The sequence below is a fragment of the Drosophila obscura genome, unplaced genomic scaffold, assembly GCF_018151105.1.
Source record: "Drosophila obscura isolate BZ-5 IFL unplaced genomic scaffold, ASM1815110v1 contig_189, whole genome shotgun sequence".
Taxonomy (NCBI): Eukaryota; Metazoa; Arthropoda; class Insecta; order Diptera; family Drosophilidae; genus Drosophila; species Drosophila obscura.
The window spans coordinates 1,767,229-1,794,261 of NW_024542777.1; the positions used below are offsets into that span (position 1 = coordinate 1,767,229).

The 27,033-nt window shown below is 43.3% G+C and overlaps 5 protein-coding genes across 16 annotated transcripts in view; 1 reads left to right on the forward strand and 4 right to left on the reverse strand.

The window, feature by feature from the left end:
- Positions 1 to 835: 835 nt before the first annotated feature.
- LOC111066741 (mastermind-like protein 3) lies at positions 836 to 2,363 on the reverse strand. The gene is made up of 3 exons (XM_022355572.2): positions 2,060 to 2,363; positions 1,052 to 1,981; positions 836 to 988 (listed from the first exon to the last, which is right to left on the reverse strand). The coding sequence occupies exons 1-3, from the start codon at positions 2,133 to 2,135 to the stop codon at positions 921 to 923; spliced, it is 1,074 nt and encodes a 357-aa protein (XP_022211264.2). The 5' UTR covers positions 2,136 to 2,363; the 3' UTR covers positions 836 to 920.
- Positions 2,364 to 3,261: 898 nt separating this feature from the next.
- On the forward strand, positions 3,262 to 3,707 carry LOC111066742. Its single transcript, XM_022355573.2, has 2 exons — positions 3,262 to 3,289; positions 3,351 to 3,707. The coding sequence occupies exons 1-2, from the start codon at positions 3,262 to 3,264 to the stop codon at positions 3,659 to 3,661; spliced, it is 339 nt and encodes a 112-aa protein (XP_022211265.2). The 3' UTR covers positions 3,662 to 3,707.
- A 252-nt stretch (positions 3,708 to 3,959) lies between these two features.
- LOC111066816 (arp2/3 complex-activating protein rickA) lies at positions 3,960 to 5,965 on the reverse strand. Its single transcript, XM_041593472.1, is given in 4 exon segments — positions 3,960 to 4,993; positions 4,995 to 5,176; positions 5,257 to 5,739; positions 5,800 to 5,965. Coding segments are annotated over 4 exon segments (996 nt in total). The 5' UTR covers positions 5,831 to 5,965; the 3' UTR covers positions 3,960 to 4,693.
- An 85-nt stretch (positions 5,966 to 6,050) lies between these two features.
- LOC111066814 (rab11 family-interacting protein 4B) overlaps positions 6,051 to 27,033 on the reverse strand; it is a 45,252-nt gene continuing 24,269 nt past the window's right edge. For 4 of the 12 annotated variants that reach the window (XM_022355699.2, XM_022355705.2, XM_022355710.2 and 1 more), the window contains 7 exons: positions 26,666 to 26,704; positions 25,863 to 25,977; positions 8,879 to 9,013; positions 8,346 to 8,802; positions 8,130 to 8,278; positions 7,800 to 7,838; positions 6,051 to 7,535 (listed from right to left, as the gene is read on the reverse strand). In XM_022355699.2, the coding sequence (XP_022211391.1) occupies positions 7,407 to 7,535; positions 7,800 to 7,838; positions 8,130 to 8,278; positions 8,346 to 8,802; positions 8,879 to 9,013; positions 25,863 to 25,977; positions 26,666 to 26,704 (1,063 nt within the window). In that variant the 3' untranslated portion in view covers positions 6,051 to 7,406. Of the gene's footprint in view, positions 7,536 to 7,799; positions 7,839 to 8,129; positions 8,279 to 8,345; positions 8,803 to 8,878; positions 9,014 to 9,093; positions 9,238 to 12,689; positions 13,634 to 17,038; positions 17,085 to 18,938; positions 19,113 to 25,862; positions 25,978 to 26,665; positions 26,705 to 27,033 lie in introns of those variants that run through there. The other 8 variants (XM_022355707.2, XM_022355703.2, XM_022355701.2 and 5 more) reach the window with 7 other exon arrangements.
- LOC111066817 (peptidyl-prolyl cis-trans isomerase) lies at positions 19,961 to 20,862 on the reverse strand. Its single transcript, XM_022355713.2, has 2 exons — positions 20,752 to 20,862; positions 19,961 to 20,681 (listed from the first exon to the last, which is right to left on the reverse strand). Exon 2 carries the CDS (start codon positions 20,641 to 20,643, stop codon positions 20,149 to 20,151), a length of 495 nt encoding a protein of 164 aa, XP_022211405.1. The 5' UTR covers positions 20,644 to 20,681; positions 20,752 to 20,862; the 3' UTR covers positions 19,961 to 20,148.

Below are 27,033 nucleotides of genomic sequence, written 5' to 3' on the forward strand. Positions count from 1 at the left end.
AACTCTCTCGGCAGAAACCATAAAGTGCTTTTTAATTGACCAAAAATCCCAATGCCATTCCAGCGAACATTTCAAGCGTTTATCGGTGCCAGAGCTGACAGCCGAACCAGGCAGCAGAACCCCGTTCCATTTGGGGATCCAACTCGACGTCTTTTCGTGTCTCTCGCTCTGCATACGGCAACAATTTCTGATAAGCCGCCACAAAAATGTTAGCCAACTTTGTTGGCCAAAGTGGCACAGCTGTCTGCTCCAGCTCCAGCTCCAGCCCCCGGCCCAATCTCCATCCCATGGCCATATCTGTTTTGTGGCATTTGTATTGGCAAATCAATGATAATGACATTTATTTGCGCCATCGCTTGGCGTTCTTTTGCGGGGCTCTAACCGAAATCCGTTAATAAGCTATTTTGACAAATTGGATGATTGTAGTCGTCTTCAAAGTCCTCGTTGTCGTCCTCGTCATTGGCGTTGTCGTTCTTGTTGTCGGGTGCCAGCAGCAGATGGGACAGCGCCTGGGGTGGGAGGGAAGCAAGTCTGCACTTGCGAAAGTGTGGCGAAAGTGAAGATAGAATATCAAGAGAACGACATCACCAGTGACAGGGATTGGCTTGGGAATGGGGCTGGGGCTGTGGCTGTGGCTGGGGCTGTGCCTGGAGCTAGGAAATGGAAGGGGGGGGAGGGGCTATACTCGCTCTCGCGTGGTGTGGGACACACATAACACTCAACAGAGGGAAGAGAGAGGAAACCTTCAAGTTGTATCACATTTCGCAAATATCCTAATATAGTTTTGATTTGATTGTGCAAATAATTCTCCTCCACTCTCTACAGTTACCTTTAATTCTTTATTATTTATTTTACTCTATTTGCAGTACAATCTAAGATACATTCCATTGAGTTACGACTGTTGCATGGTCCTGCAACCTCTACATCATGTCTCGCTTATAGCACGTGACGGTATTCTGGCACTCGGCATCGTGCACTTGATGGAAAACTATGGAAAAACAAAGACAGGTGCTCAGACATGGCAATGGAACTCTGACTGCAGAGAGCTTACCATTTTTGGTATTGAAGCAATTCCATTGACTCAGCTCGCATTGGCCGGGAAAGTTGACCACACACTTGCCATTGCTGGCGCAGATGGACAGCGCCTGACGTGGACACTGGAAACTGCACTTGCCCAGCTCGATCTCCTCTTCATGCTGGGCAATCAACTGGGGGATGTTCACCTGGTTGGCGTGGTGAGGCCACTTGTCCAGGGAGCGACCTGTTTTGGATTTTGTTGGCACTGGAGTTGATGGGGAGTCCGGCTGGGGCGCCTTTGGATCTTCGTTTTCCTGCTGTTGCTCCTTCTGTTCTTCCTTGTTCTGATCCTTCGCTTCCTGCTGCTTCTGCTGCTCCTTCTTCCTCTTGATCGCCTCTTGAATGGCCAGAGGAATGTGGAGCTGCGCCTGTTGCATCACATGAGTGACATGCTGCTGCAGCTTGTTCACCTTGTCCGCAACATCGGCGGGCTGCTGGCCGGGCAGGGAGAGCACCACCTGCGGCACCGGGGGCATCACTACCTTGTTCTGCACCACCGGGCGCCCCTGGTGGAAAATGGAGCCGGTGGCCTCGTGATTTATCACCCTCACCTGTGGATCATTAGCTTGCAGCGGTTGTAGGCCAGGTTGCAGCGCAGGTGAAGCCGTTGGCTGGTCAGGGGCAGGGAGATGGACATCACTAGGGTGTGCAAGTGGTGGAAGGAGACCTGAAAAGGGCTCAGCCACTGGCGACCCGCTCCCTTTGCTCGCCTCCACAGTGCCAGTCAGTGTGTGGGGCCTCTGAGGATTGTTCTTCACGTGCTGGAGCACGTGATGGATGTGATTGGTTATCAGTGTCTGTATGTGCTCGGGCAGCTCCCCCTGCTGGGGTTTCCCTGTCGTTGTGGTTGCCCCTGTGGTCTGCGGCACCTCTGCGGCCTGTGCCAGGGAGAGGAGAGCTGTGCCTGCAAAAGTCAAGTATTGTAGTGGGATTCTCGCTTAGAGCAGCCGCAGCAACCGCAGCAGCGGCAGCCCTGACTTACCAAGCACCAACAGCACTCTCATTTTGCTTGCAAAATTCATTTTCCTGGTCGAATTTGCCTTTACAGTCCTTTGCATTCGAAGGCGTTCGAAGGCGTTCTGTGGCTGTGTTCCCGAAAGTTGCCACCTTATAAAGTTTTTTCCGATCCCTAAACACCTTAACACCTGCCTTGTCACGATTTCGTATTAACATTTGATCATATCATTTATGGATTTTATTTCCACTCTGGCGATGAACAGGTTTTCTGGTCTCGCTTGAACGCAACGCTGCGATGAGACTTGTCTGGAGAGACTTACCTCCCAGCTGGCACATGTCGATATATCGCTCATTTTTGCTTTAATCGCTTCCTTATAGAATAAATACGATGCTGGGCAGTAAAGGCTTATATTGAGTAATTTGTGAATTATTTTAAGATACTGTCCAGGAGTATGGGATATAAACCTCCCAAAGAGCGGTCTGCTCTGCAAATAATAATAGTTTTAGCGGGGGGCTAGTGCTTGAAGGTTCAGTGGTTCCAGCGGTGGGATAGAAAATAATTGAAATGAAAATATCTTAATTCCAGAATTTCCAGATATTTTACGGATATTTTTAATAATATTTATTATACGTCCAAAAAAATACAAAAGTATTCTTATTGAAAACTAATTGGTTCCCATCACAAACGACTCCAACCCCAACCCATCCCCCAGGGCCACAGCTAACTGCATACAATATATCGATGTGGAAAAAAACATAGCGCCGCCATAGCCACCCAACGGGATTTTCCGCAGCAAAAACATATTAAAAAAAATACAATGGAGCCCCAACAAATTGAAGCGGTGACAAAAAAATATGCAAATCTGGCATTTCACGGTCTTATTTTTAGTCAGACGGGAGAACATTTAATTACAAGCCAGAAAAGAATCAAAATGCCAGGCAAAGCCGTTGATGATGCAATTTCATATCTGTGGCAGGTGTTAAAATAAAGGATTATGCAGGGAAGCAGGAAGGACAGGGACATGGACAGGCGCAGCGACGGGGACAGACACACAGCAGAAACCAACAGCTTTTGTCGACTGAAATTCGACTTTTTGTATAAAAAAGAAGACGGAGGATGGCAGAATCCACAGTTTTACAGTTGCTGCACACGCAGCAAGGTGAACAACAAAGACAACAGAGCAGTGGAACAACAGTCACAGCCAACAACCGTAGCAAAGCCCAAAGATGAACCTCCTGTCGCCTCTGTTGCTGCGTAAGCTTCTTTCTCTTCCCTTCACTCCCAGTGTCCTCCTACAACTTTATTTTCTTCACAGTTTTCATTGCCGGCTGTGCCGTGGCAAAGGTATTGCCCAGCAACGGTGATCTCAGCATTGATCAGCATGGACAACGGGTGTATAAGGATCAGGTGGAAGACGACAAGTGCCACTATCACTGCCCGGAAAGGGATCCTTCCGTATGCTCTTCGAACGGACAGTGCCTGCTGAAGTTTGAGAGCCGCTGCAGTATGGCCGCCTACAACTGCCGAAATCCCCAGAAGCCCTTCAGCATTGTGGAAGATCACCGCTGCACCAAGGACTGGGAGCCCATGTGCTTGGAGTCGGACCTCAAAGAGTTTGGGTTGTAACGACGGTTTTGGCTATGAGGTTGCAGCATTAAAGGAATAAATACATGAAAAACAATACACGAAACGGAGTACTTTGTGGGGGAATTACAAGGTCACTTATAATTGAAATGACTTAATAGCTGAGGTATTCACGGATATTCCTTCCAAAAGTCGCAGTGAGATCGAGGAAGCTGCAACAAATGTTCAATCAAATAAGTTAGCTTGTACATATTTTCAGCTTTTCTTGCTTAAATATTATATACAAACAATTTTAAAATTGCATAGAATTCAATTCGTGAGAACTTAGTAGTAAGCAATGTAAACCTATCAGTTATAGAATCAGATTTAGAAAGAAAATATTATGTTGATAGGCAATTTTAGACAACAAGCCAGAAACGGAAGGCTAATTTCGAGGGAGAGGCATCTGAGGCTTCTGAGACTTTGATGCAATTGGCTTTAGGTACTGGAATAAAGAATTTTTCTTCGTCCGGTTGATCCTATGTCTGACATTGGCCCTCGGCAAGGAATCAATTGGAGTGAACAAATACAATTTATGAGTATTATTGTTGAGGAACGCATTCGATATTATTACTTTGTCATCTTTATATTTAAGTCCATCTCGAAGAAGAATGGAAATTAGGATAGAATGGAAGTGACGTAAAAACATCTGTATTCGCTTGCCGCTGCGCCGGCATTATTCAGTACCGAAAAGACAGCGAACCGAACAAGAAATAAAAATAAGTACAGTCCACTAAAATCAAGTTACTTAAAAGGGAGTATTCCAGAACAATTATGAAGCTCGATTAATCAAATTTATAAGAGTATTTTGTCCATTAAAACCCTGAATTGAAGAGCTCAGTGACTTATTGCAATAATATTCTGAAAGTCAGAAGGACAGTGAAATATAAGCCTAATTTTCAGCTTAGAAGAGAGAAATTGTGAGATCAACTGATCAACAAAAATGGAAATCAAGAGGTTTGTCTACATTTTCACTATTTGTATTTTATGCTTTACGGATATATGAGATTACGGAATAAGTATGTCATCATAGTTTTAAAGCTTTAGGTCCTCCTCCTTGCATCGTCTGGCACACAGCTCCAGCCTGCAGACATCCTCGTCCACGCTGCGGAAGGACAGATCCCGATGCTTGCAGTTGAACGTGTCCATTACACACTGATTGGCAAACTCGTGGACACACACTCCGTTGTGGGCGCAGATGGGCATGTACTCGTGCTTGGTGCACAGCTCGTCGCAGTTCTCTGCCGGCGGAGTGGCTATCGTTTCCAACGGTGAGACGGTGGTCATCCCAGCCAGCAGCAGGTGGTGGCAGTTCTTGGACGGCACGCGCCTTGGCGAGTACTGTCGTCATAGTGGGGCTGGTGGTGCTGCGGTGGGTTGGCATTACAGCAACAGGTTGGATCACAGAGGCATCGGGAATTGGGATGCCATGGTTGGGAATGCCAGGATTCGGAATTCCTTTATTGGGAATGCCAGGATTCGGAATTCCCTCATTCGGAATGCCACGGTTCGGAATTCCTGCATTCGGAATGCCAGGGTTCGGAATTCCTTCATTCGGAATGCCAGGTCCCTCATTATGCTGGTATCTTGGATTCCACGGTTCGGAATTCCTGCATTTGGTATGCCAGGATTCGGTATTCCTTCATTCGGAATGCCAGGGTTTGGAATTCCTTCATTCGGAATGCCACGATTCGGTATTCCTGCATTAGGGATTCCACGGTTCGGTATTCCTTCATTGGGAATGCCAGGATTCGGTATTCCTGCACTAGGGATTCCACGGTTAGGTATTCCTGCATTGGGAATGCCAGGATTCGGTATTCCTTCATTTAGTATCCCCGGATTTGAATGATCTACAATTGATCTCGCACTCCGAACTTTGCTGAGCGTTGGAGGCACAACTACGTCATTGACCACCTGGATCTTTCCCGGCTTGATCTCCTCCACGCGGGCCACCTCAACACTTTCGTGGTTACCCAGAAGTACGGGCTTTCCATTAGACAGCAACGGCACTTGGATGGTAACCCGACCGATCTCTGCATTTGGCACAACCTGCGCTGTGGCGTGAATGGCGCACAGCAGCACTGAAAAGAGAAGATTAGACAATTAAGGACCGCATCATGTGCGTATATTCAAGTTCCCACCTGCGGCCGAAGAGAAAATCAGCTTGAACATCTTTAACCGTCAACTGCAGTGTCTTCTCTGTCCTTTGGGGGTATCTTGACACAGCTTATATAACCCTCCAACCGCTACGTAATCACAATCACTCCTTCAGAACCTGTTCCCCAGTTCGGGCTTCCTTAATAAATTACACATTTATGTTTATTGCTTTTGAACGGGTTTGCCAAATTAGCATCCACTTGGTGTTTGAGGGCAAGGCAAAAGGTTTGTTGTTCTTTTTATAAAATATTACTCTTTATTTCGATAAGGTTCCTCGACTTGCATCTGGTAAATTACACTTTAAAAATCCATGGTATTCAGTATAGTGTCATTAATCAATGGACTGTTTTTTGAAACAAATTCATTTAAGGCAATCTAATTTTGATTTACGTATTACATATATCAGAATTGCTTCAGTTGTATGGATACATTAGTTCCTATGGGGTTGACCGCTTGAGTTACTCTAGTCTATTAGGGATCGTATGTATTTGAAGCTTCTGGGCTCACGATCGATCCCTAAATGTTTGCACATTACGTCCATTTAATTGGGGTTATAAACAATATGCAGAGTAAGTAGTACGTAGTACGTATTGTATTTATGTACGAGTAGTATGAATGGGGATCCCCTGGTATGGGGATCTCTAAGTTGTAACTGTGCTGTACATTGACATATGGTTCGGGGCTATGATATCTTTCTTCTAGTGATAATTGCTTCTTCTCAAACTAAAACTCCGCCTCATATCCTGGGATTGTCCATACCATAAACGCAAATTTTTTGATAGATTTCTGCAACTACTTTAGGGATAGCCAGCGAGAAGGTCATTATGGGAATAGAAGCAGGATAAGATTAAGAAAGAATTAATAGCATTGATAATAATGAAAAAAGGGACATTTATTCAGCAGTTCCCATGAAGACTTTCAGAGCTATCCCCGTTTAAACGAAAATTGGAAAATATCTCGTTTCAAACGTTAACATCTCAATAAAGTTTCTCATCTCGCGCTATGCACAGCCCTCAAACAAACATTTTAAGCAATTATCGTAACTTGTCATTGGATCAACAGCTTATTGGGTGCGGTTCCGTTTGAAGGGACAAACAAATTTCAGTTCCTAGGAGCTAGCAGTATTTATAGTTAATATCTTAAGGCCTGAACAACACATAATATACAAAATCAAACTGGAAACGAACAAAGAAACTTGCACAGAACTTCTGACTCGTTTCAAACAACACACTAAACTTCCCCTTTCCATTCATATAAACAATTTAAGGATTTTCGCTTTCACACATACAATTTTTGCTCATCCTATTGCTCTATTTCTGTTGCTCTTCATATTCCTACTCTGTGTTGGTTTGGTTTAAAAATCTACGATAAATTGTTATAAAATAAATTAGTGTCTTATGTTAGGTATAAATATCTAAATAGATTAGAGCTTAGAATAGTAAACGTAAAGTACAGTTTTGTTTTGCTTTGTTTTGTTTTGCTTTGTTTAGTTTAGTTGTTCATTTTAGTTGGTGTTAGGTGGTTGCACACTGCCGCCAGTGTCTTCTGGTTCTGGTTATGTTTTTTGTTTTGTTTCTGTTGTGGTTCTGCTTCACTTGCGCTCCATGGGCTTGACTTCCAGCAGCTGGGGATAGTTCTCCACAATGTTGAGTAGGATGGTATCAATGTAGTGCTTGAGCCGGACATTCTCGTCTTCCTTTTCCTGGAAGGCCTGCTGCAGCTGTAACACAAGATGTTCGATTAGTTCCGGCGTCAAATAAAAGCGAGGGGAACATAAAAATAGAGTTGCGTTTAGAAATGTACAACATGAAGTTAGAGACCACGCCAAAATGTTCTTGAGAAATGATTAGAGACCAATGAACCCGCTGATTAAGATTTAGATTAAGTCAAACGAATGGCATAGATTCAACAACTGCAAGGCGTGCACAGTGGCTCCGAAACCGTGTTTGATTTGGGTTTAATTGTGGCGTGATTCAAGCATTACCTGACTTAAGGATGCTAATGTGGCTGAATCCACAGAATCCTGTAATACAATAAATTTCAATATAAATACAGATACATATAGGCAGTACGAGTGTGCAAGTAGGCAGTGGATATCAGGGGACGCATTGCGGTACGAGCCCTAGCACTAGGAGACTCAAACGGTGCGTATTATTTTGGTGGTGGCTTGGCCGGTGACTCTGTGTGGGTGTGTGTGTGTGTGTGTGGGTATGGATTGGATTGCGGATTGTGGATCGTGGATTGGGTGTGGACAACACAGCAGAGACTAAAAGCTGAAGCGTGAGGCATCTCACAGAGGGTTCTGGCTACACACCTGCGCTTGTGACATCTCCTCCAGCTCCTGGGCCAGACTGCCCAGGGTGCCGTTGAGCAGATGGCGGCCCTGCTCCACGCCGTTGTTCAGCATGGTGGCCTGGTTGGTGAGCATGGTGGCCTGCAGCTCCTCGTTCTGCTCTTCGAGTGCTGCGGGGGAGAGGAAAGAGTGAAGTTAGTGGACTCTCTGGCGGATAATTACAATTTGAACACTCACATCGATTCTTTTGGCGCATCTCCTCGAGCTCTTGGTGCAGCTCCTCCAGTCTTATGCTCTCCGGCGATGTGGTGGGCATGGCCCTCGCCCCGTTCTCCTCCCGCGCCCGCTGCAGCTCTCGGCTCAGCTCCAGCATCAGCTCCTCCGTGGACTTCTTCTCCATCTCCTGCTTTCGCAGAGTCTGCTCCTGCTCTTCGTACTCCTGCTGCAGGGCGGCGATCTGATCGCGTGCCAGCTCCAGCTGCTCCTCCGTGCGATGCAAATCGTTGGCCTGCTTATCGCACTGCACACGCAGGCGCTGCGCCTCGTCGCGCAGGGCGTTGGCCTCGATCTCGGTGGCTCTGATCTTCATCTGGCAGTTCTCGTTCTGCAGTGAGGCTTCGCGCTCCACCCTAGCCAGGATCTCGCGGTGACGCTTCTGCTCCTCGGCCAGGCGTTCCTCGGCGCGCAGCTCCGACTGAACGAGTGCCGAATGGCATAAAATAGTTTAGTACAGTGCTTCCAAAACCTTGCAATGGATGCCTTTTACTCACCTCCCTGAACTGCTCTTCCAGCATGTGATATCGAGCCTGGAGCACTGCATACTCGGTCTTGGTGCGCGTCGTGCGATCCTCGGCTATATTTTGTGTATCCGACAGATCATCAACCTTGCGCTGCAGCAGCTCCAGCTGGAAGGAGATAGAGCGAAAGAGGGGGGGATATGAGCTGTGAGTGCAAAGTTCTTTGTGCGGCTCGTGGCTCCACTAACACAATCGTTTCTCATGTGCCGCAAGTCGAGGAGCAGATCGTTCACCAGCTGCACATCAGCCATGGGATATTTCAGATACATTTGCCTATGTGAATCTACTCGTATTTGTATTTTGTTTTCCTCTCTACATTATTGCTCAAGAATGCTCACTGCTCTATGGAAAGATTTTAAATGTTTTCTCGCGTCGTCTTTGCTCAGTTGATGGCCGAGGCAGACTGCGAGTGTGGCCGCCGCCTCGCTTATTTTCTTACGAAATACCAAGCCAGCGACATCGACAATGTTAATTACACTAGTGAACAGCGGAAAAGAAGCTGCTGATTATGGAATGCACTTCTCAGTGTTTCCAGACAGAGCCCATCTACAACCAGCAGCTGCCCACACACTTTTTTGTTGGCTAGTGCTATTGGCATGCCTTGCCCATATGGATCTCACATGTATCTCATAAATATTGCGCATACGCCTCATGGGCAGACACTTGAGCAGCAGGCGGCACAAAAACAACGAAACGTTTGCCTCTCGTTGGCGTTTTGCATTTGGCTTTTGGCCATACAAGCAACAGTCGCGGGAATGTGCAAAATCAGTGCTCGTCAATATCTGTATGTATTTGCATTTTGTGGGACTGATGTGTACTCATGATATAAGAAATGTGCAAGAAATGTGAATGCAGGCCATACTCGTACAGGATGTTGCCTATGTTTGATAAGGCCTAAGGAAAACTAGGGTGCCTGTCTGTGAAACTACTTAGGCCAGCCGACAGATTCGAGACGGGTCTTAAGCTACCCAAAGGGGGTCTGGACATCGAATACCACCCATGGGCACTCGTCCCCTCGTGTTCTAATCCTCTGGAAAATGTCAATTGAGAAGTTCAATTAGCGGACGACATTTTTGCGGCTGTCAGTCGGGGGTCGCATTGCAGTAGCTGCCAAACTGTCTGGCCAAAGGTTCAATTAGGCTTAATTAAATGCAATTTGCGGGCCACAACTCGCAGTCCAGTTTACAATTTTTGCTCGATCTACAGAATGTACAGTGACTGTACAGTATGGGGTGAGCAGGGCAGGCGGAGGGCGCACTGTACTCTATCAACGAACACACGAACACAATCGACGTCAAACGCGGCGCGGCAGCAACTGAAAAGAGGCCCTCCCAAAAAACCAACAAACTGATTCCGATCCACAGAGAAATAGAGAATGCGAGACGAGAGAGCGAGTCGCTGAGTCAACTTTCCCAGTGCGATATGGCGGGGTTCTCGATTCGGGCCGGCCTCTGTCTCTGCGCACTATGTGGACTATGTGTACAATGAACCATGCCAAAACCAAAAGAATATAAGAATTACTCGTACTACCTAGCTACCTTCTATATAGAAACAGCAAGAAACTAGAATTTAATTTAAGTGTCTACAAAATTCTTCCGAAAAAAATAGGGAAAGAAGAAGCGGCGGAGGCGAAAACAGAAGTCGCTTCTCATTCAGAAACCGTTCTTCAGAACGTAAACAAAGGGAGGAGAACACACACAAGGCGGATCGACTATGTGATACCCTGTGCCAAGAACAACCATGTGTCGATACATATAATACGTAATAGAATTTAGCAGAGGGTAGATGCCCTCAAAGTACCCAATTGCAAGTACAGGGTATGAAGGGAGCCAAGTACAGAAGCTATAAACATAAAAAGAAAATGTTGTTGGGGCATAAAGAGAAAACAATAAAACTGTAAGACAAATTGAGTAACAAGTGACGAAGACGAGACGAGACGATGACGATGACATGCCAGCTCCCAAGGAGATGGAATCGGCCTAAGAAGGGCGAAACGGCTTTTTTAAATGGGCTTTACTTTTTCTTGTCACTTTCCGTCTTTCCTCCGCGGACAGCGTGGAAGTGGAAAGGTGTTCCAGGGTCAGAGTGCCGCTGCCTGCACTTTGATTTTCCCAGTTTTCGCTTTGACAAGTTGAAGGCCTGACAGGTGCCAGTGACTGATGGGAAGTTTTTCAACGGCAAGTGGCAACACGCAACAGCTGTGGGGCCGCAGGGCAAGCCAGAACCGAATAAGAGCAGAACTCCCTGTATTGCAGCTTATTTTAGAGGGGAATTGCCTAGAGATATCGAATGTTTGGGCTGCTCTAGTGGTGGACCACATCTTTATATTCTAATCACCAAAACATTCCCTACATTTATTAGTTTACCCAACGAGCCGCAACGGTTTCCGTTAATGGTGCCTCTGTCCACTCGATAACGGATCATAAATAAGAGAATCAAAAACAATTGGAAAATCTTTAAGCATTCGAGCATTATAATCAGCATTAGCTTTGACCCAAAAAGCGATGTTCGATTGCAGCACACACTGGACTTCCTCCTCCGAGCGATACAATGCCCTGCATCTATTACATTTATCAAATGAACTCCGCTCCCCCAATATGGATCCAGTAAACAAATCGGGCATCCGCTGGAGGCTATCGCAGAAGTACTGACCTCCAGCAAGTGTGGAAAGATATTCCGCATCTCCGGGCTCCCATTCACAGTGGGATGCTTGGCCAATTACTTAGCTACATATATGCCCCATAATTATGTTGCTTTGTGGATGAAAGGGGAAAAAGGGCAGCCAGGGATTCTTGTTTCTATTCTGTCTCTAATGGGAGTCCGTAACTGGAGCAATCGTCTTGGAAATTAACGTTCCAAGAGCTGCTTTCTCATAGTCGAAGCTACGGCGACCGGGGACCGTGCACCGTGGACCGGACCTCAAGGGCTCTACTCATTTGGGCTTAATTCTCTCTTACTTTCGTTGACACATTTTCCCCCTAGAAGCTAATCGTCAATTTCGTTATAGTTTTCCATCATTCATTTTCGTTTTTTTTTCAACTAATTTCTCTAAATTTGTGGTCTGTTTTTTTTTCTTCTCTCAGTGATGACTGACGATGCTGATCTCATTTGACGCAAAATATAATTTATTTCTGTTTATAGTTAGCAGATGTTTGGCAAATTATACACGCCAGGCACGCAGAAAAGTTTCTTCGACTTTGAAATGTTATTTCTGTCTAAGTTTTGACGTTGAAAAAGGTAAACATGTCAAGGAAACAATAAACATACATATTAATGAGAACTTCTATTAAAACCAGGCTATTGATAGAAAGGAGACAGCTTGGAGGTTGGTTGGATAATTTAAGGCCAGTGGAAACTCCTTTTAAACTCGGCACTTAATGGTATAACACTCACATCGTTTGTTTCCAGCATAGTATTTGTTCCTGTTCACAGTCCCAGCAGCAATCGAGTCAAATGTCAAATTGGAGAGAAATTCCACCTCGAAAAGGACAAAGCAGTCGAACCAATGCCATACAAAGTTAGACTGAAGCTAATTGCATTCTAGTGTACCTCATTTATAGTGAATGGGCATTATTGACATGCTATATCTAGTATATCTGTCATGACATGCGAACCCTAAGTGGGTGGGTGGCACCAGCAACCGGCCACCGGCCACCCGCACCCCCCACGGTGAACAGTGAACCCTGAACTTTTGATGGAATTAACCTCAGCGAATGCCGAATGCGGAATGCTGAATCCAGCAGCAAGGGTAAATTATGAGTACGCTTATAATGGGGCTGCTTACTTGCTCGTTGAGATTGTCGCAGATCTCGGCACTGAGCGCACCGTTCATTTTGTTGCCAGATCCTCCTGGGGCACCACCTCCAACGCCACCTCCTCCGCTGTTGTCCTCGAAATCACAGAGCAATTTGTTTTTGAAATTCTTTAAATTCTCCAACTTGAATCCGTTGGTGTTCGTATTGTTGGTTTTGTTGTTGAATTTACTTGTCAACGTCTCCAAATTGTAGACTTTGTTATTGCTATTGTTATTGCTATTGCTATTGCTATTGATGTGGTTGTTGTTCGATTCGATGCTGTTGTTGTTCGTCTCCAATTTGTTCTCGATGAAGACCAACGAGTTGGGCTCCGAATTCGATGGCACTATATCCTCAAAGTCCGCCGGATTGAGGCTCAGAAATGTCTCCTGATCGATCAGTATGGGTGGATGCTTGCCGAACCCGCAATACTCGTACTCCCCCACGCCCACGCCCCCGCCCAAGCTGTAGGCGTTGCTCAGTGGATTCTGCGTGGAGCTCGTGTTGAAGTTCAGATTCAAATCCTCCAGACTCTCCGTCGAAAGTTTCCGGCTTTGCTGTCCTGCTCCTCCGATCCGGCACTTGTTGTTCAGGTTGTTGTTGCTTTTGTTCGCCTGTGGGTGGTTCGTTGTGGGTCCGACAAACTCGAATTGGCCCGCCCACATATCATAGGCGAGGTCGATGCTATCGGGCTGGCTGGCAGGTTGACTACTCATGATTTAGTTGGTGTTTGTATTTGCTTTAGTTTGGCTTTGTAGATTTGTCGGGCCGTGGCACTAGTTTGTTTGTCACTTTGATGAGTATTTTTTGTGCCTTATTTTTATTTTAGATTGGGAAGACTGTTTTATTTGTCTCTTTATTTTAAAATGTTTTTTTTTATATTTCAATCATTTGTCTGAGGCACTTTTCTATGCATTTTAAGGCTTGACTCTGACTACATTAAAAAAAATTCATATATTTTATTTTATTATTTTTAATTTGGTTCCGTATTCACGTAATAGTTTTACTGTTAAGTTATTTCATTCACATTTTCCATAATTTAGTGTAATTTATTTATCATTAAACTTGAGAGACCTCTTGCCTGTTCTTTCTTCTACCATTTTCCCCTCCTGTACTCCCTACGCCCGAAAGTCGACAACCCAAGACGTTTTCTCACAATTAAAAGCAGTTTTATTTCTTTCTTTAGCTTTGTGCCCGAAGATGTCTCCCCAAAAGTGGGTTTCCTGAACTCTTCTTGGACCAAAGTTCAGCCAAAAAAACAAAAGAATTTCCCCCTCGGGCAGAAAAATGAATTGTGCAGAATAAATAAATAAATAAAATAGAAGCTCGGCAAATGATTTCTGCTTTTGTATCTCGGATGGCCTTTAGCACAGTTCTTAACAAATTGAAAGGTAATTGCTGGGGATTTAGATTGGGATTTGGCCAGAAAGCAGAGCAAGAAATCGACTGGAAACAATGGAAAAAGAGGAGGAAGAAAAAATACAGGCAGGGCAGGGCTGTATTTTTTGTATTTCATGCAGGAAATGGGCGATGGAAAGAAGAGAGAGAGAGACACACAGACCGAGGAAGACAATCCAAGAACAATCATGAACTTCTTGGACTTCACCCTACCTCCCTACCACCCTACCCCTTTCCAGGTGTGGTTCTTTCTACACGACTGGGTTTGGTTGCTCTGGTCTTCTGGGTTTCTGCCTGAGTTTAATTTCCTAGTGGAATTGATGAACTTCGTGTAGATAATCGCAAAAACAAAAACAAAAACAAAAACAGCAACTGCAAAATGCAGCTAAGAGAAGCAAATCTGCTGGAGCATGCAGTTCTTCTTCTTCTTCTTCTTCTCGCCATCTTCAATTCTTCTGTAGTTTGTAGGGTTGCATAACGTAGCCAGAGAGCGTCTTCTCTTGCAGCCAATTGATGATTCAATTCGGCGAAGCCAGAGAACTTAAATGAAAATGTGTCATGAATTTGACGGACTTCTGCTAGATTGTTTATAATAAATGGCATGATTCACAAGCAGAGCAGAGGCAAACAAAAAAATTACACAAAACTTGAGAATAAAATACAGAGAGATGAGTATTTCAGAGATGCTACACAAATTCTGCACAATTGCTCGCTCAGAGGCTCATGTCAAATGGGTTTAAGTGGCCTGTCATAATAAATTTGAATTTATTTGTTATTTGTGGAAATGAGAACATCCCAGAAGATCTAAGATTTTGAAGATCAGATGTATGAATATGCCTAAAAACCTAAACCACAGAAATATTAAAGAAATAAACAAAAGTCGAAGCACTCCGACCACAAAATCCATTAGTCTATGTCCAATTTTGTCAATGGACCATCACAATCCAATCAACAACAACAACAACTTTCACCAACCACCAACCAGCAACCAGCCGGTCGTCTGGTGAACAACCTAAGCTCCAATATTAAATTAAGACCCTGTCGACCAACTTGTTTCGTTTCGATCGAAAACGATGAAAACTGAAAGTGAGTGAAACAAGCGCCTTGATCACATTTTCCTTTTTCAACTGCAATATTTCGGGATCTTTACACAGTTGCAGACAGATTTTACGATGCATCTTTCAGCGTTCCCCGCTCAAGACCTGAACTGGGGGCAGTGTTGGTGGGGTTCGGTTCGCTTGGAAAATCGATCTATTTCGGGTCAATAATAGATGCTGCCCCTGTGCAACCATTCGATTTTATTGCCGGGGATAAAGCATTTATTGACTTGTTTAGCATAAATAGATTACGACTTGTAGACAGGAACAGGGCCGCAGTTATTGTAAACAGAACATGTGAGTTTATGTGAGTTGGAATTGATCTGTAACATTTCCATTGATACAACGTTCGCCTGTTCCTATATATTCAAGCTAAGCCAAAATTAACCTAATTTCCCTGTAATTCTTTTCTTATTTTGCATTTGCAATGCACGTTTTAAACGCCCACGCAAAGACTGCCAAGAACTAAAAGGTGAAACTGAGGCAACATGCTAACCTCAATTCACGGCTTGACGGGGTCCAGACAGGCAGACAGGCAGACAGACAGACAGACAACAGCTGTTTGCTGTCACACTCTGATCCACCTCTACCTCTACCTCTGATTCTAGCTGCCTCTTCCCACCCACATATCTCACCTGGGCTTTGCATAATAATGAAATCCACAAGATACACAGACAACTCTGGCAATCACAGTTAGATCTCCCTCCCTCTCTCTCTCTCTCTCTCTCTTTGCATTATGTAAGCAATCATTCTTTCTCTCTCTGTGCCTTGTTTGCTTAGTCAGCAGAGCATTAAATACAATTTTTGTTCAGACTTCAAGGCAAAATTCTTAGACCAAAAAATTTCCTCTTTGCATATCCTCCCTCCACAGCGGCATCCATCCCAGTTTTTCCGGAATTTCTTTTGTTTGGATTCTGACCATCCAACAAGTCTCTAATTACCACAAAATGCAATGCCTGCCTAAGTTTTCTATTCGTTTTTCTATTTATTCCGTTCAGTGCTTTATTTCGGTCCGTATAACAATGGGGAATGGGGGACGATTCATTGCCAGGCTTATCGAAATGTTCGACGAGTTTTATAGGTGAAATGCCCTTGTCGAAGCCAAATACATACACATATACACACATATTTGTATGTACAAATAATGAAAGGTCAAAGAAGCTATGGGAGTTCATGACTGATAATGTTCTAGTCTAGTTTATTGGGATGAATTCATTAAGAACTGTTGTGCCTTTTGGAATGAGCAGCTTGCGTATTGTTCTCATGGAACTAGTTCAAAGAGAGCACTTTCCAAGTAGAATTAATGGAGTTGCGACTAGTTCATTCATTACACATACATATGTATGTATCTTGAATATCACACACAAATTTTGTTAACTGAACCAACGCAATTAAAACATTAATATTTAATGAAGCAAACTTTCCCTTTTTGACAGCTCTGTCTGCCAAGATTTCAATATCGGTTCAACAATTTGCTGCCTTACAAATGGCTCAAATACAAAAGCCACCTACTCGTACTCGTGCAACAAAATTATCATTAGCTGCTCTTCAGCAAAATTGAATTCCACAACATATTTGCATACAATCGCCCGGTCTTGTGTAGTAGAGGGGAGTGGTGCTCCCCCCACCAGCTCATTAAATGGAAATTTTACTCATCTGCGCATTTTTCATGCAACAAAGTAGAAAAATGTTGGCAAAGGAAAATTCAACAAAGAGCACATTCAATCGTTAAGCCAAAGAGTTTCCGATCCATGTCGCTGTTCATGTGCAGAGATTTTTCAGGAAAATGTTCACATTGAATTATGGAAAATATTAAACAAAATGAATATATTTTGTTTGGTTACAGAAAGAACACGGGAGAGGACAGCCACCAGTGTCGATTGAAACCCGCGAAACGCGAAAACATACTGAATGGAACCAGAACCAGAATTTCAGGGGCACAATCATCCAAAGCACAATCATTCACAGAGAAAGAGAGACGATCCGCAGAGAGGGAAAGACTGAGAGCAATCTTTATAAATAGGAAAAATAATAATCAACAAACAAAAGTCAGAGAACGCACGAAACGATCCTCTCCGGCTGGGGGTATCAACAATCCACAATTTCGAGAAAAACTTTTCGCCATATGTCCGAGGGTGACTCTCTTTGCTGCTCTCCCTCTCTCCCACTGCTCCTGCATCTCTCTCCGACATATGGTTCTTGACTCAGCGACAACGCATAATTATGAGGAATTTAATTGGAGCTGCCGGCTCGCAGTACTGCCCTCCCCCAGCGGTACGCATCCACAAACAAAAGCGCAAGTGAATAAGCAGGGACACGAATCCAACCGAAGTAATCGCACGGGGACGCATGCGGGATGGTGTCTGCCTCTGGCCGCTGGCCTCTGGCCTCTGTCTGCTATCTGTTTTCTGCTTCGCACTCCCGTTTATTCCGTTGGTGTCATTGTCTGTTTTTGTTGTTGTTTTTTAGACCTTTTTTCTTATTGGTATTTTGGTTTTTATGTTTTGTTTTTAGTTCCGGTTCGTCTTCCCACTTTTCTTCTCCCTTCTGCCGTTAGATTTATATGCCTGCTAATTGACTTTGCATTGCTAATGAAAGAATATTTTTCATTTTCTCGAAGCTAACGGTATGGAAAATGCTTGAGCGTAGATTGGGAAAGGGATACTCTTACGTTCATGGGGAGATACTTTTAGAATGAACTTGAAAATTCTGTGCGTGATTCCATGTGGAAGTCGTTGATTTATTTTAATACGTTTTTTATGAAGGGGGAAATTCTCTCTCAAAAAAAGCAATGCTAAGGCAACGAACGAATGTTGTGGAAGGAAATGCAGGGAAAACTTTAAATGGGCTGAATTGTTAGGAAAATGTCTAAATGGAACTATTTCCCGTACATAACAAAAAGTTGGAAATAAACTTTACAAATTTTTAAACTATACATCATTGAAGAATGCATGAATATGGACGGACGTTCATAGTTCAAGTAGTTCCAGTAGCTATGCCACTCTAAAGACAATTCTGATAATGTTGAGTAAATTTTTGCTCACAAATCATCGCGATTACGTGTATTTTATATGCTTTGCTGAGGCTATTTAAAAATGTTTTTAATACTTTTTTGTTTAATCATCATGCCTATTATCTTTTTTTAGTATTTAAAATTTATATTTTAAACTTTTATCATTTTTTTATTGGTTTTTAAATGTTGTTTCTTTTCCTTGCCATCAATTTCATCATTTATCAATTCGATGCCACACTTGATTCCATTTTTCCATAAAACACTTTCGCAGACTTATTCAACCGCACTTTTCAATTTGTGATCAATCAACCAATTGCCTCGGGATAGGATGGGGATGTGCACTCGGGAATGGTTCGAACGGGGTGGGGTGTATGGGAGGGAGGGTAGAAATTTTGATTAGCCGGCGGCACTGCGGGGCACAGACACGTAAGGCTTTTCCACAACATACGCTTTAATTAACAGTGTATTTTCGCCATTATGATGGGCTTTATTCTCCATATTAAATAATCGTTTAATGAGCCGTCAGCCCGGAGCCCGAGCCCGAGACCGGCCAGGCCAAGGCACCTGACACACCTGATAAACAAAGTGGATCGATAAAAAGGCCACCAACACACGCAAACAAAATATGTAGTATCATTTTAGTAGCTGTAGCAAACGGAATTTACACTTTTTCGGCAGTTTTTCTTTTCTTTTTGGCACGAAACTTGGTTGCAAGCTATTTAGACACCCACCAACGAGAGTGCAACGGCAGGGTGCAACGGCAACGGGCAACCCAAACAGCTGCATGTTCAATTGCACGCGAAACCCACCAAAGAGAGTCCCAGAGAGAGCGGCAGAGGGCCGACCCCAGCGCGACGACTTTCCGTTCCGTCCGTCTCTGCTGTTCGTGTAGCGCACGCGGCAAGAGTTAAATGCAATCTGAGCAGAGCCAGAGACAGAGACAGAGCGCCAGCGGCCCCAGCGAGCGCCAAGCGCCCAACGCTGGCGTCTCTGCCGGCGTCGTCACACAGCTGGGTCCGCGACTTGTTTTGTTTGCCCAAAAACAGAAGCAGAAGCAAACCACGAGGGAGGAGGGCTAGTTATGAGCGCCGAAGCCTTTAATACTCTTTGAGATCGATCGCACGGATGTCAGCTGTACAGCTGTATATGGAATTGTGATTTCAGTAATTTAATTGAGTTCGAGAGATAGTTTCTACGACAAACCTACCGACTAGTTTACAGTGAAGAGCACAGACGGACCACGATCTAAACATCTGGTCAAAATCAATATACCCTCGTCGAGGGTATAACAAAAGCAAAGTAGAGGCAGCGCAGCAGCAACAAAAAACGCGACTAATGCTACTTAGTAGTGGAGGAAATTTGTATTGCTCGTAGAATTGGGAGAGGGCAGAGAGAGCCAGACAAAGTAGCTAAAGAGATTCGTTCAAAGTGCATGGGTGAAGTAGCATGTTGGGTGGGATGGGGGTAGGGGAGGGCTGCGGGGCAATGGAATCACGAATCGAGTGAAAAGAATCAGCTGCGACGCTTGTAAGCAGCTCTCCAACAGAATTGAGTCAATTAACACTAATAGGGTGGAGAATAAAAGGACAGCCAGTCCGGGAAGTAGTTCACATGGAAAATCCGCAAGATAAGCGATGGAAACAAGCTCATAGAATAGTAAGGGTACTCCCTTGCCATAAATAGTAAGCTAGATTCGAAAATAAATGGCATATTAGTTGATCTACTTCCCAAATATTAAAACACAAAAACCGTATACATATGCAATGCCTCAGCTCATTTCATTAAGTGTTTCTCTTGTTTGAGGGCGAATACAACACTGTTTATGAATGCTACGGAACGGAACTAGTTCATTTTTGGGACCAATGTGTGTGTGCGTATATGGGTGTAAACTAACTAGTTGTTTGTTAATGTTATTGGTGGTGGAGGGATTGTGTTGCCAAGTTATAAGGCGCCACAGTCCTCAATGAAGATTCGCTTGGCAGTCTTGCCAGTGGTGGAGCCGTACGATTCGACCTTTTGGATAATATCCATGCCCTCGACGACCTTGCCAAAGACCACATGCTTTTTGTCCAGCCAGTTGGTCTTGCTGGTGCAGATGAAGAACTGCGATCCATTGCTGTTGGCCCCAGCATTGGCCATAGAGAGGATGCCCGGTCCAGTGTGCTTCAGCTCGAAGTTCTCGTCGGGGAACTTGTTGCCGTAAATGGAACGCCCGCCGGTTCCGTTCTGATTGGTGAAGTCTCCACCCTGGCACATGAAGTTGGGTATGATGCGATGGAAGGGAGAGCCCTTGTAGCCAAAGCCCTTCTCGCCAGTGCACAGGGCCCGGAAATTCTCGGCCGTCTTCGGGACCACATCCGAGCGCAGCTCCATGACGATGCGTCCCAGCTTCTCATTTCCAGCGGTAATGTCGAAGAACACTCGTGGCAACGACATTTTTGCCGAATTCGTGAACGAACGCAAAAATGCCAGATCTAGGGGGTTTAATTTTTATTTTTATTTTCAAAACCGAAAATTGTTTTAAAAATTGTTTAGGATATTTACCGGAAAAACTACTTTTGAATTGTAATATGTAAGATTTAGATGCTTACACCCGAACAGTTGAAGTTAGAATAAAGTTTTATTTTAGGGAGGTCAAGAATCAGGACTGAATCCAAAGCAAATTCGATGTCACAGCCTTCTTAATACAAAAATATTTCAAATTTCTAGGAAAGATATACAAAAATTCAAGAAAAGCTGACTAGATCATTGGAAAGTATTCCATAGCAGGTCTAGTTAATTTCAAACAGTGGACAGACAGCCTTATCTTCAGTTATAAAGCAACTCAGAGATACATATATATTTCGATATCTTTATAGATCCTACCACGTAACTGTGTTCTCTAAACACTTCCCTACACACCACCCTAGTCGGTGAATGATCAAACTCAGCACTATTTGCATTTCATTCGCATTTGTGTACCAACCATATAGTGTGTGTATCTTTCCATATACCCCATGAGTATGTGTTCTTATAATTAGGCAAATACTTAGCCAATACCTATTGCCAGGGCAAATAAAAGAGTTGCTCGAAGCTGTGAGAATTATCCAAGTTTCAAGAAATCGCAATACCGATTTCAATGCAGGCATTTGTTTGCATTCAATATAGCAACCCACTAGCTTCACATATATACTCGTATATACATATATATATCTGTTTGTGTTTGGCTCTATCAGTGTACAACGTACTCGTATTTTTCAGTGTTTTGTTAGTTGTCGGGGCGACGTACCAAAGGGACGGCTACTTCGGGGTAAATACCTGCAAAGGGGGCGGCCAAGGAAGGTTGGTATACGATAAGATTGCCTGGTTACTGAGAAACTTGTAAACAGAAACATTGGGGAACCCGTCATCGTCTGCTCGAATAATTTTGTTGATAATCCTTTCAAAACAAAAAACACCTCACTATAGGAAATATTAAAACTCTTCAACCTACAGCTTTCATTTCACTTCTTCTTCCCCCAAAAATGCCAAGAGTTCAAGATGATGTGGTATAAGAGTTACAGGCATTAAAACGAGTGATCCGCACGTAGGCCGTAATTGTTAACTCCCCAGCAGGCCGGCAACAGCAACTGTCTCATTATTTATCATAAATTGTTGTACGTCCAAATAGCGAAAGAGCCAGCCCAAAGTTGGAGCTGGACTGTGGCAAGTGCAGCCTCAGCTTCGACTCAGCTCGATCCCAACTGGATTCGACGCGACTAGTTACCCATTAATGTAACGCCCCGTTTGCCTTGTACAACCTTGTGCAAAAATATAATGAAAAAAGCTACAAAAAAACAAAAACAAAAACAGATACAAGACTACAGCAGACATGACGTAATAGAGACTAACAGAAGGCGTAGGATTTGTACTTGGCAACTGCTCCCAGAGCAAGAGCCGCACCCTCACCCCCATAGCCAGAGCCAGGCCAGAGCCAGGCCAGGCGCCTCTCCGCAGAGCGTGGTGTGTGCGAGTGGGAACATACATAAATCCACATTATGGCCAATTCTTGGGGCGATTTCTCAGCTCAGATAGAGGCAGCACACAGCGCACAGCACGGACAGTAGAAACACTTTTCTGGGTTCGTTTTCACACTCACCCACTAGAATTGGTAAGATAAGCTAGTGTCTGCTAAAATACGAAGTATAAATAGATTTGCTACGAAAACAGGAAGATAATGGCCATGGAAATGAAACGACTGTAAAATATAAAGGAAGGAAGTCCCACCCATCATCCCACCCAGAGTAGAAACCTCTCTAGCTATTTTCCCCATTTAGGCTAAACGTTTTCGTAAACATCTTCAAGTGTATAATTCTTTTTCGGTCTACTTTAAGGCGCATTTGCATTAATTATGATAATTGCAACGTTTATGCTTCATTTTGTTGTGTGTGTGTGGGTCTGTCTCCATGGCATCCACGACCAATTCTCATTCTCTTTTGTCTTTAAGTTTTTGTATATTTTTTTTGCTATTTCTGGGTCAACGTCACATTTGGGTTAAAATCGATTTTCGTTTATGGTTTTTACACCACGAATTTTTCCTAGTTGAGTATCTCTTTCAGTTTCGCCTTTATGCTTTTTATGTTGTGACGGGTCTGGGCTAGGGGTCTGGGGTCTGTGGTCTTGGGCCTTAAGGTGGGCGTCGCTCAACGAGTGGCAGCAAAGGTGCCAGCAAAATTGTTTAATCGATAAGACGACCATCGCAGGTGGGGAACCCATCCGTTGTTGTCTCTTCATAGGGAGGGTGTGGGTACACAAACCGTTTTCCTTTGCCGCTTTCAGGTGATGGATCGATCGATGAGCTACGTAGGGGGGGTACGGTATTAGTTCAACGGTCTTGCGGGTACCATCTTCGCTCGGGTACTTAAATATTTTCTGTGCTAGTCTTCGTAATGGTTGGGGCGGGAATTTCTTGGATTTTTCATTCTTCGTTACGAGTATCCACTGTTTCGGCTCGGACTAAATTTTAGTTCCCTTTCAAGTTTATATAACAAGACCCGACCCGAAAAGGTGTTTGTTGATTCATGATCAAACAGCAGTCCAAGCCTGCCAAAGGTATTTAATATTAATGTTTAGCTGCAATTCCTTCCGCTGTGCACCTTCTTACTTCATTGAGTATTCTATGCATTCCATTATTCTATTTATGCATGCTGCAGACAGACACCTGGCTGGGCTTGGGCTTTTTGTTTATGCGATGCCTTGTGGATGGCTGCTTCCAGTCAACGCCTCCATCATAGAGCAAAGAGCCGCCTCAGATTGCCTCAGCGATGGGGATATATTCAATTTGAAAGATTACCAAATCTTAAACAGTTCGCTTGGGCAACTACTCCTCAAGTGATGTCGTCATCGCAGACACTCCACTTGTGCATGTATTAACCCAAATGGATCTTTCCCGTGCCATCTGTGGGGGTCTCTCTGCGAGTCTCTGACAATTGAACAAATTGCAATTGTGGCATTGTTTTTGTGTGCCTACAGTTATAATTGCATAAGTGCGACGATGCAAAACCACACACACACACACAGACAGAGAGAGAGAGAGAGAGAGAGAGACAAGATTGCGATCATCCTACGACAGCAGTGGGAATTCGGAAAATCTCTGTCCTCCAGCCTTATATAAGCCAATTGGGTAGAGATTCTTTTTCTTCCGCCTTAGATATTTCAACCAAAACTGACCTCAGCTTAATTAAGCCGCCAACAGAGCATTAAAAGAAAAGGGTGAGGGATGGAATTGGGCCAACAGAAGTGAAAGAAAAATTAAAACGAAAATCGTATTTGGTTCAGTGAAAATCTTTTTGGATACGCTTAACACTTTCCCGGGCATTGGGCCAAGGTGAGATGTGGAAAGTTTCCGATTTCCACAGAAACTTTCAGATACGAATGCCAGAAGGTACTCGTAATAATGCCACTCACCGGGACTTTTAGTTCTGAAAAAAACTTGAAAGAGCTTCACAACTGTGGGTACAGTCACAGGCTAACACGAAACAAGAGTCCTCTGTCTGGCCTCCCGATTACTCGCTTTTCAATTCATTTCGTATGCAGCGCCAAGTTTCACACAACAATCAAACCAAATGCGAGGGACTTCTATGACCTGTAATGATCTTCTGGCCCTCACTCTACCCTTCACCGGCCCACTCTCCTCCTCCCTCCTACAAGTGGACTTCCGTTTCCCGTTGGCCTGTTGCATAAAAGAACAATTGCGGCCTCTCTCAGCCTTTCAAAAATTGATTCGTACGTGAGCATTTTTGCAAAAATCTTTTCAGCTTTATGTTTTCTTGTCTTTTCTGGCTTTCTCTTCGCCCTCTCTGGTGTGTTAGCTCTCCTCTCCCTTTATTTGTTTATTTTTTGTAATTACGAATTTTACACCTGTCGCACTCACATCCTACACCTCAGCGCTTTTCTTTTGTCTTTTCCTTCAGGAGTAATGAGAGTTCCTCAGCGGAAATCTTTCACTGGAGAGGGCCACAATTTGGACAGGAAAGAAAGTATTTGTCTAATGCAACAGTTTGCTTGAGAGAAATGTATACGTAAGTACTTTATCTAAGAAAAAGTCCACGAGAAAATAAAGTTTCTTACCAGCTTTTAAAATTTAAAAAGGAGCTGATGCACTTAAAATATTACATTGACGCACAAATCAGAAATATTCCCATTCGTACGTCAAACAAAATCCGTTTTTACCATTGAGTTACCTTGAATCATAATTTTCAGCATAGTTTAAATTTAAACTCTATTTTATTGGATAGAATTGAATAAAATATCATAAATTGTACTAAAAACCTTTACTCCGACAAAAATCTTGTCCGAGGCTTTGGCTCTCCCTCCAGCCATTTCCCATAGTGCATTAATAAAAGTGAAAATACAACCTGCCCACAATTGGCCGACCTCTTTGGCACTCGATCAAACAGCTCTTCAAAGGCACCACTGCCCCCGCCGGGTGGGAAATCAAATTGGCAATAATTTGAGAGGCCGGAGGAGTACATTTCAATGACCTTGAGGCGCCAATGTATTCGGCCCAGCAGTGGCCAGGGAGAGCTTAGTGAAATGCCATCTCTTTCCATTTTTTATATAACAATCGGATCGGATTGGATCGTGGCAGACAACAGCAACCCACACAACAATCAAAGTAAAGTTTCACCTGCCAGGTAGCCACGAACTCCAATCTCTGAGATGCCAGCGAAGGTGATGGGGAATGGCGATGCAGGGAGAGCAAACACGTTTTATCTCATAGTGAAAAGTCACAAAGTCACTTTTCCAGGGAACTTTTTTTTCAATGGAAAACATTTTTGGAATTTCGTATCAATGGAAATGATTTCCACATGCGCGAATCTTGGGAAATATCATCGCCGGAGCGAACTTGTCTCCGATCCGTTCAAGTCCAGCTTTTGCGTGCTCATTGGTAATTTCTTTGATGAAATGTCGACAGACATTGACAGTCTCTGAGCAATTTTTCCGCCAAATCATTGCCTCTGTGATTTACTTATATTCCGCTATTCAATCACACTTTTTGAGGGCAAATTGGGCAAGAAAGCAAGTAAAGCGAGTTATTGAAACTAACAAATAGGATCCAAATAGGATTTGGATTTGATTGCCAACATTCATATATTTCGTTTCTTTCTTCTATGAAGAAAGGAGCTCATGCTTACCCTGTAATCGTAGTCATGACGATTCTCCAAGCTTATGTCGCTGTACATGTCTTCGGTTGTATCACAGTTGGAGCTACGGCCCGAGGAGTTAAAGCTCGATGATCTATACAGTTGGCTAAAAAAACAAATACGAATTAATTATGTACTAATAAATACAAAATCGAATTAAAACGTAGACCCAGAGTATTTTCTATTGATTTTCAGTTAGGAACATTAAATAACGTAGACAACATTTTGGTCGTCTGAGTGGTGGCCAAATATTTCATCTAACAATAACAATAACAATAACAGACAATATCCAGCTACTAAATCTAATATAATTCCATTGAAACAATGAAAAGAAAAAATACATTTGCAATCATATTCATATGATTATTTTTTGGTTTTGGTATTTAAATTTATTGTTATTTATTGTTCAAATACAATGCAATTGGAAGCTGAATTCGAACTGGAACTGGCAGAAAGTTCACAGAACAAAATGTTGCGAAATAATAACAAATGTTGCGAAATAATACCAAATGTTGCTCAACATTTGAAAACATAAAAAATGTTGCTAAGCTACTACATGTAATTTTACATTTCGTTTAGTCGAGACCCAAACCAGAAACACAATACGTTTAAAACTGTATTTGTCTGTGGCTCTAAAACTGTAACGCCTTGTATCTGTAGTAGACCTTGTTATTAAACAGCTTTTTACGGAGGTCTATCTGGCTATCTGATCTTGTTCAGATTAGAAAAAAATGTGTAAGTAACTTATCTCATACGAGCATATATTCGAGTAATATTCCAGTTGTAAGACTTACCTGGCTAAGGCATTGGTGCTAATCTGTCTACGGCCAGAACTGCAAAATAATGAGAAGAAAAATTTTAATATTTTGTAGAGAATAAATAAAAATAACATGAATGCCACCAAACCCGATAATAATGGATATAAAATAAAAAAATAGATATATAAATATTTATAATATTTATTTATGCATATTTTAGTATGAGTTGAGAAGATATTTGGTTAGTTCTCGATCCCGCTTTGCCTTCGTACGCATTCAGACGCTGGTCAAACTTTCTATGAATTCATTAATAGATTAATATTATCTTTAAGTAAATAACTTTAATGGACTTAGCCCCCAGCCCATTAAAGCCCCATAGAAAGGAAAGAATTTGGAACCATTTC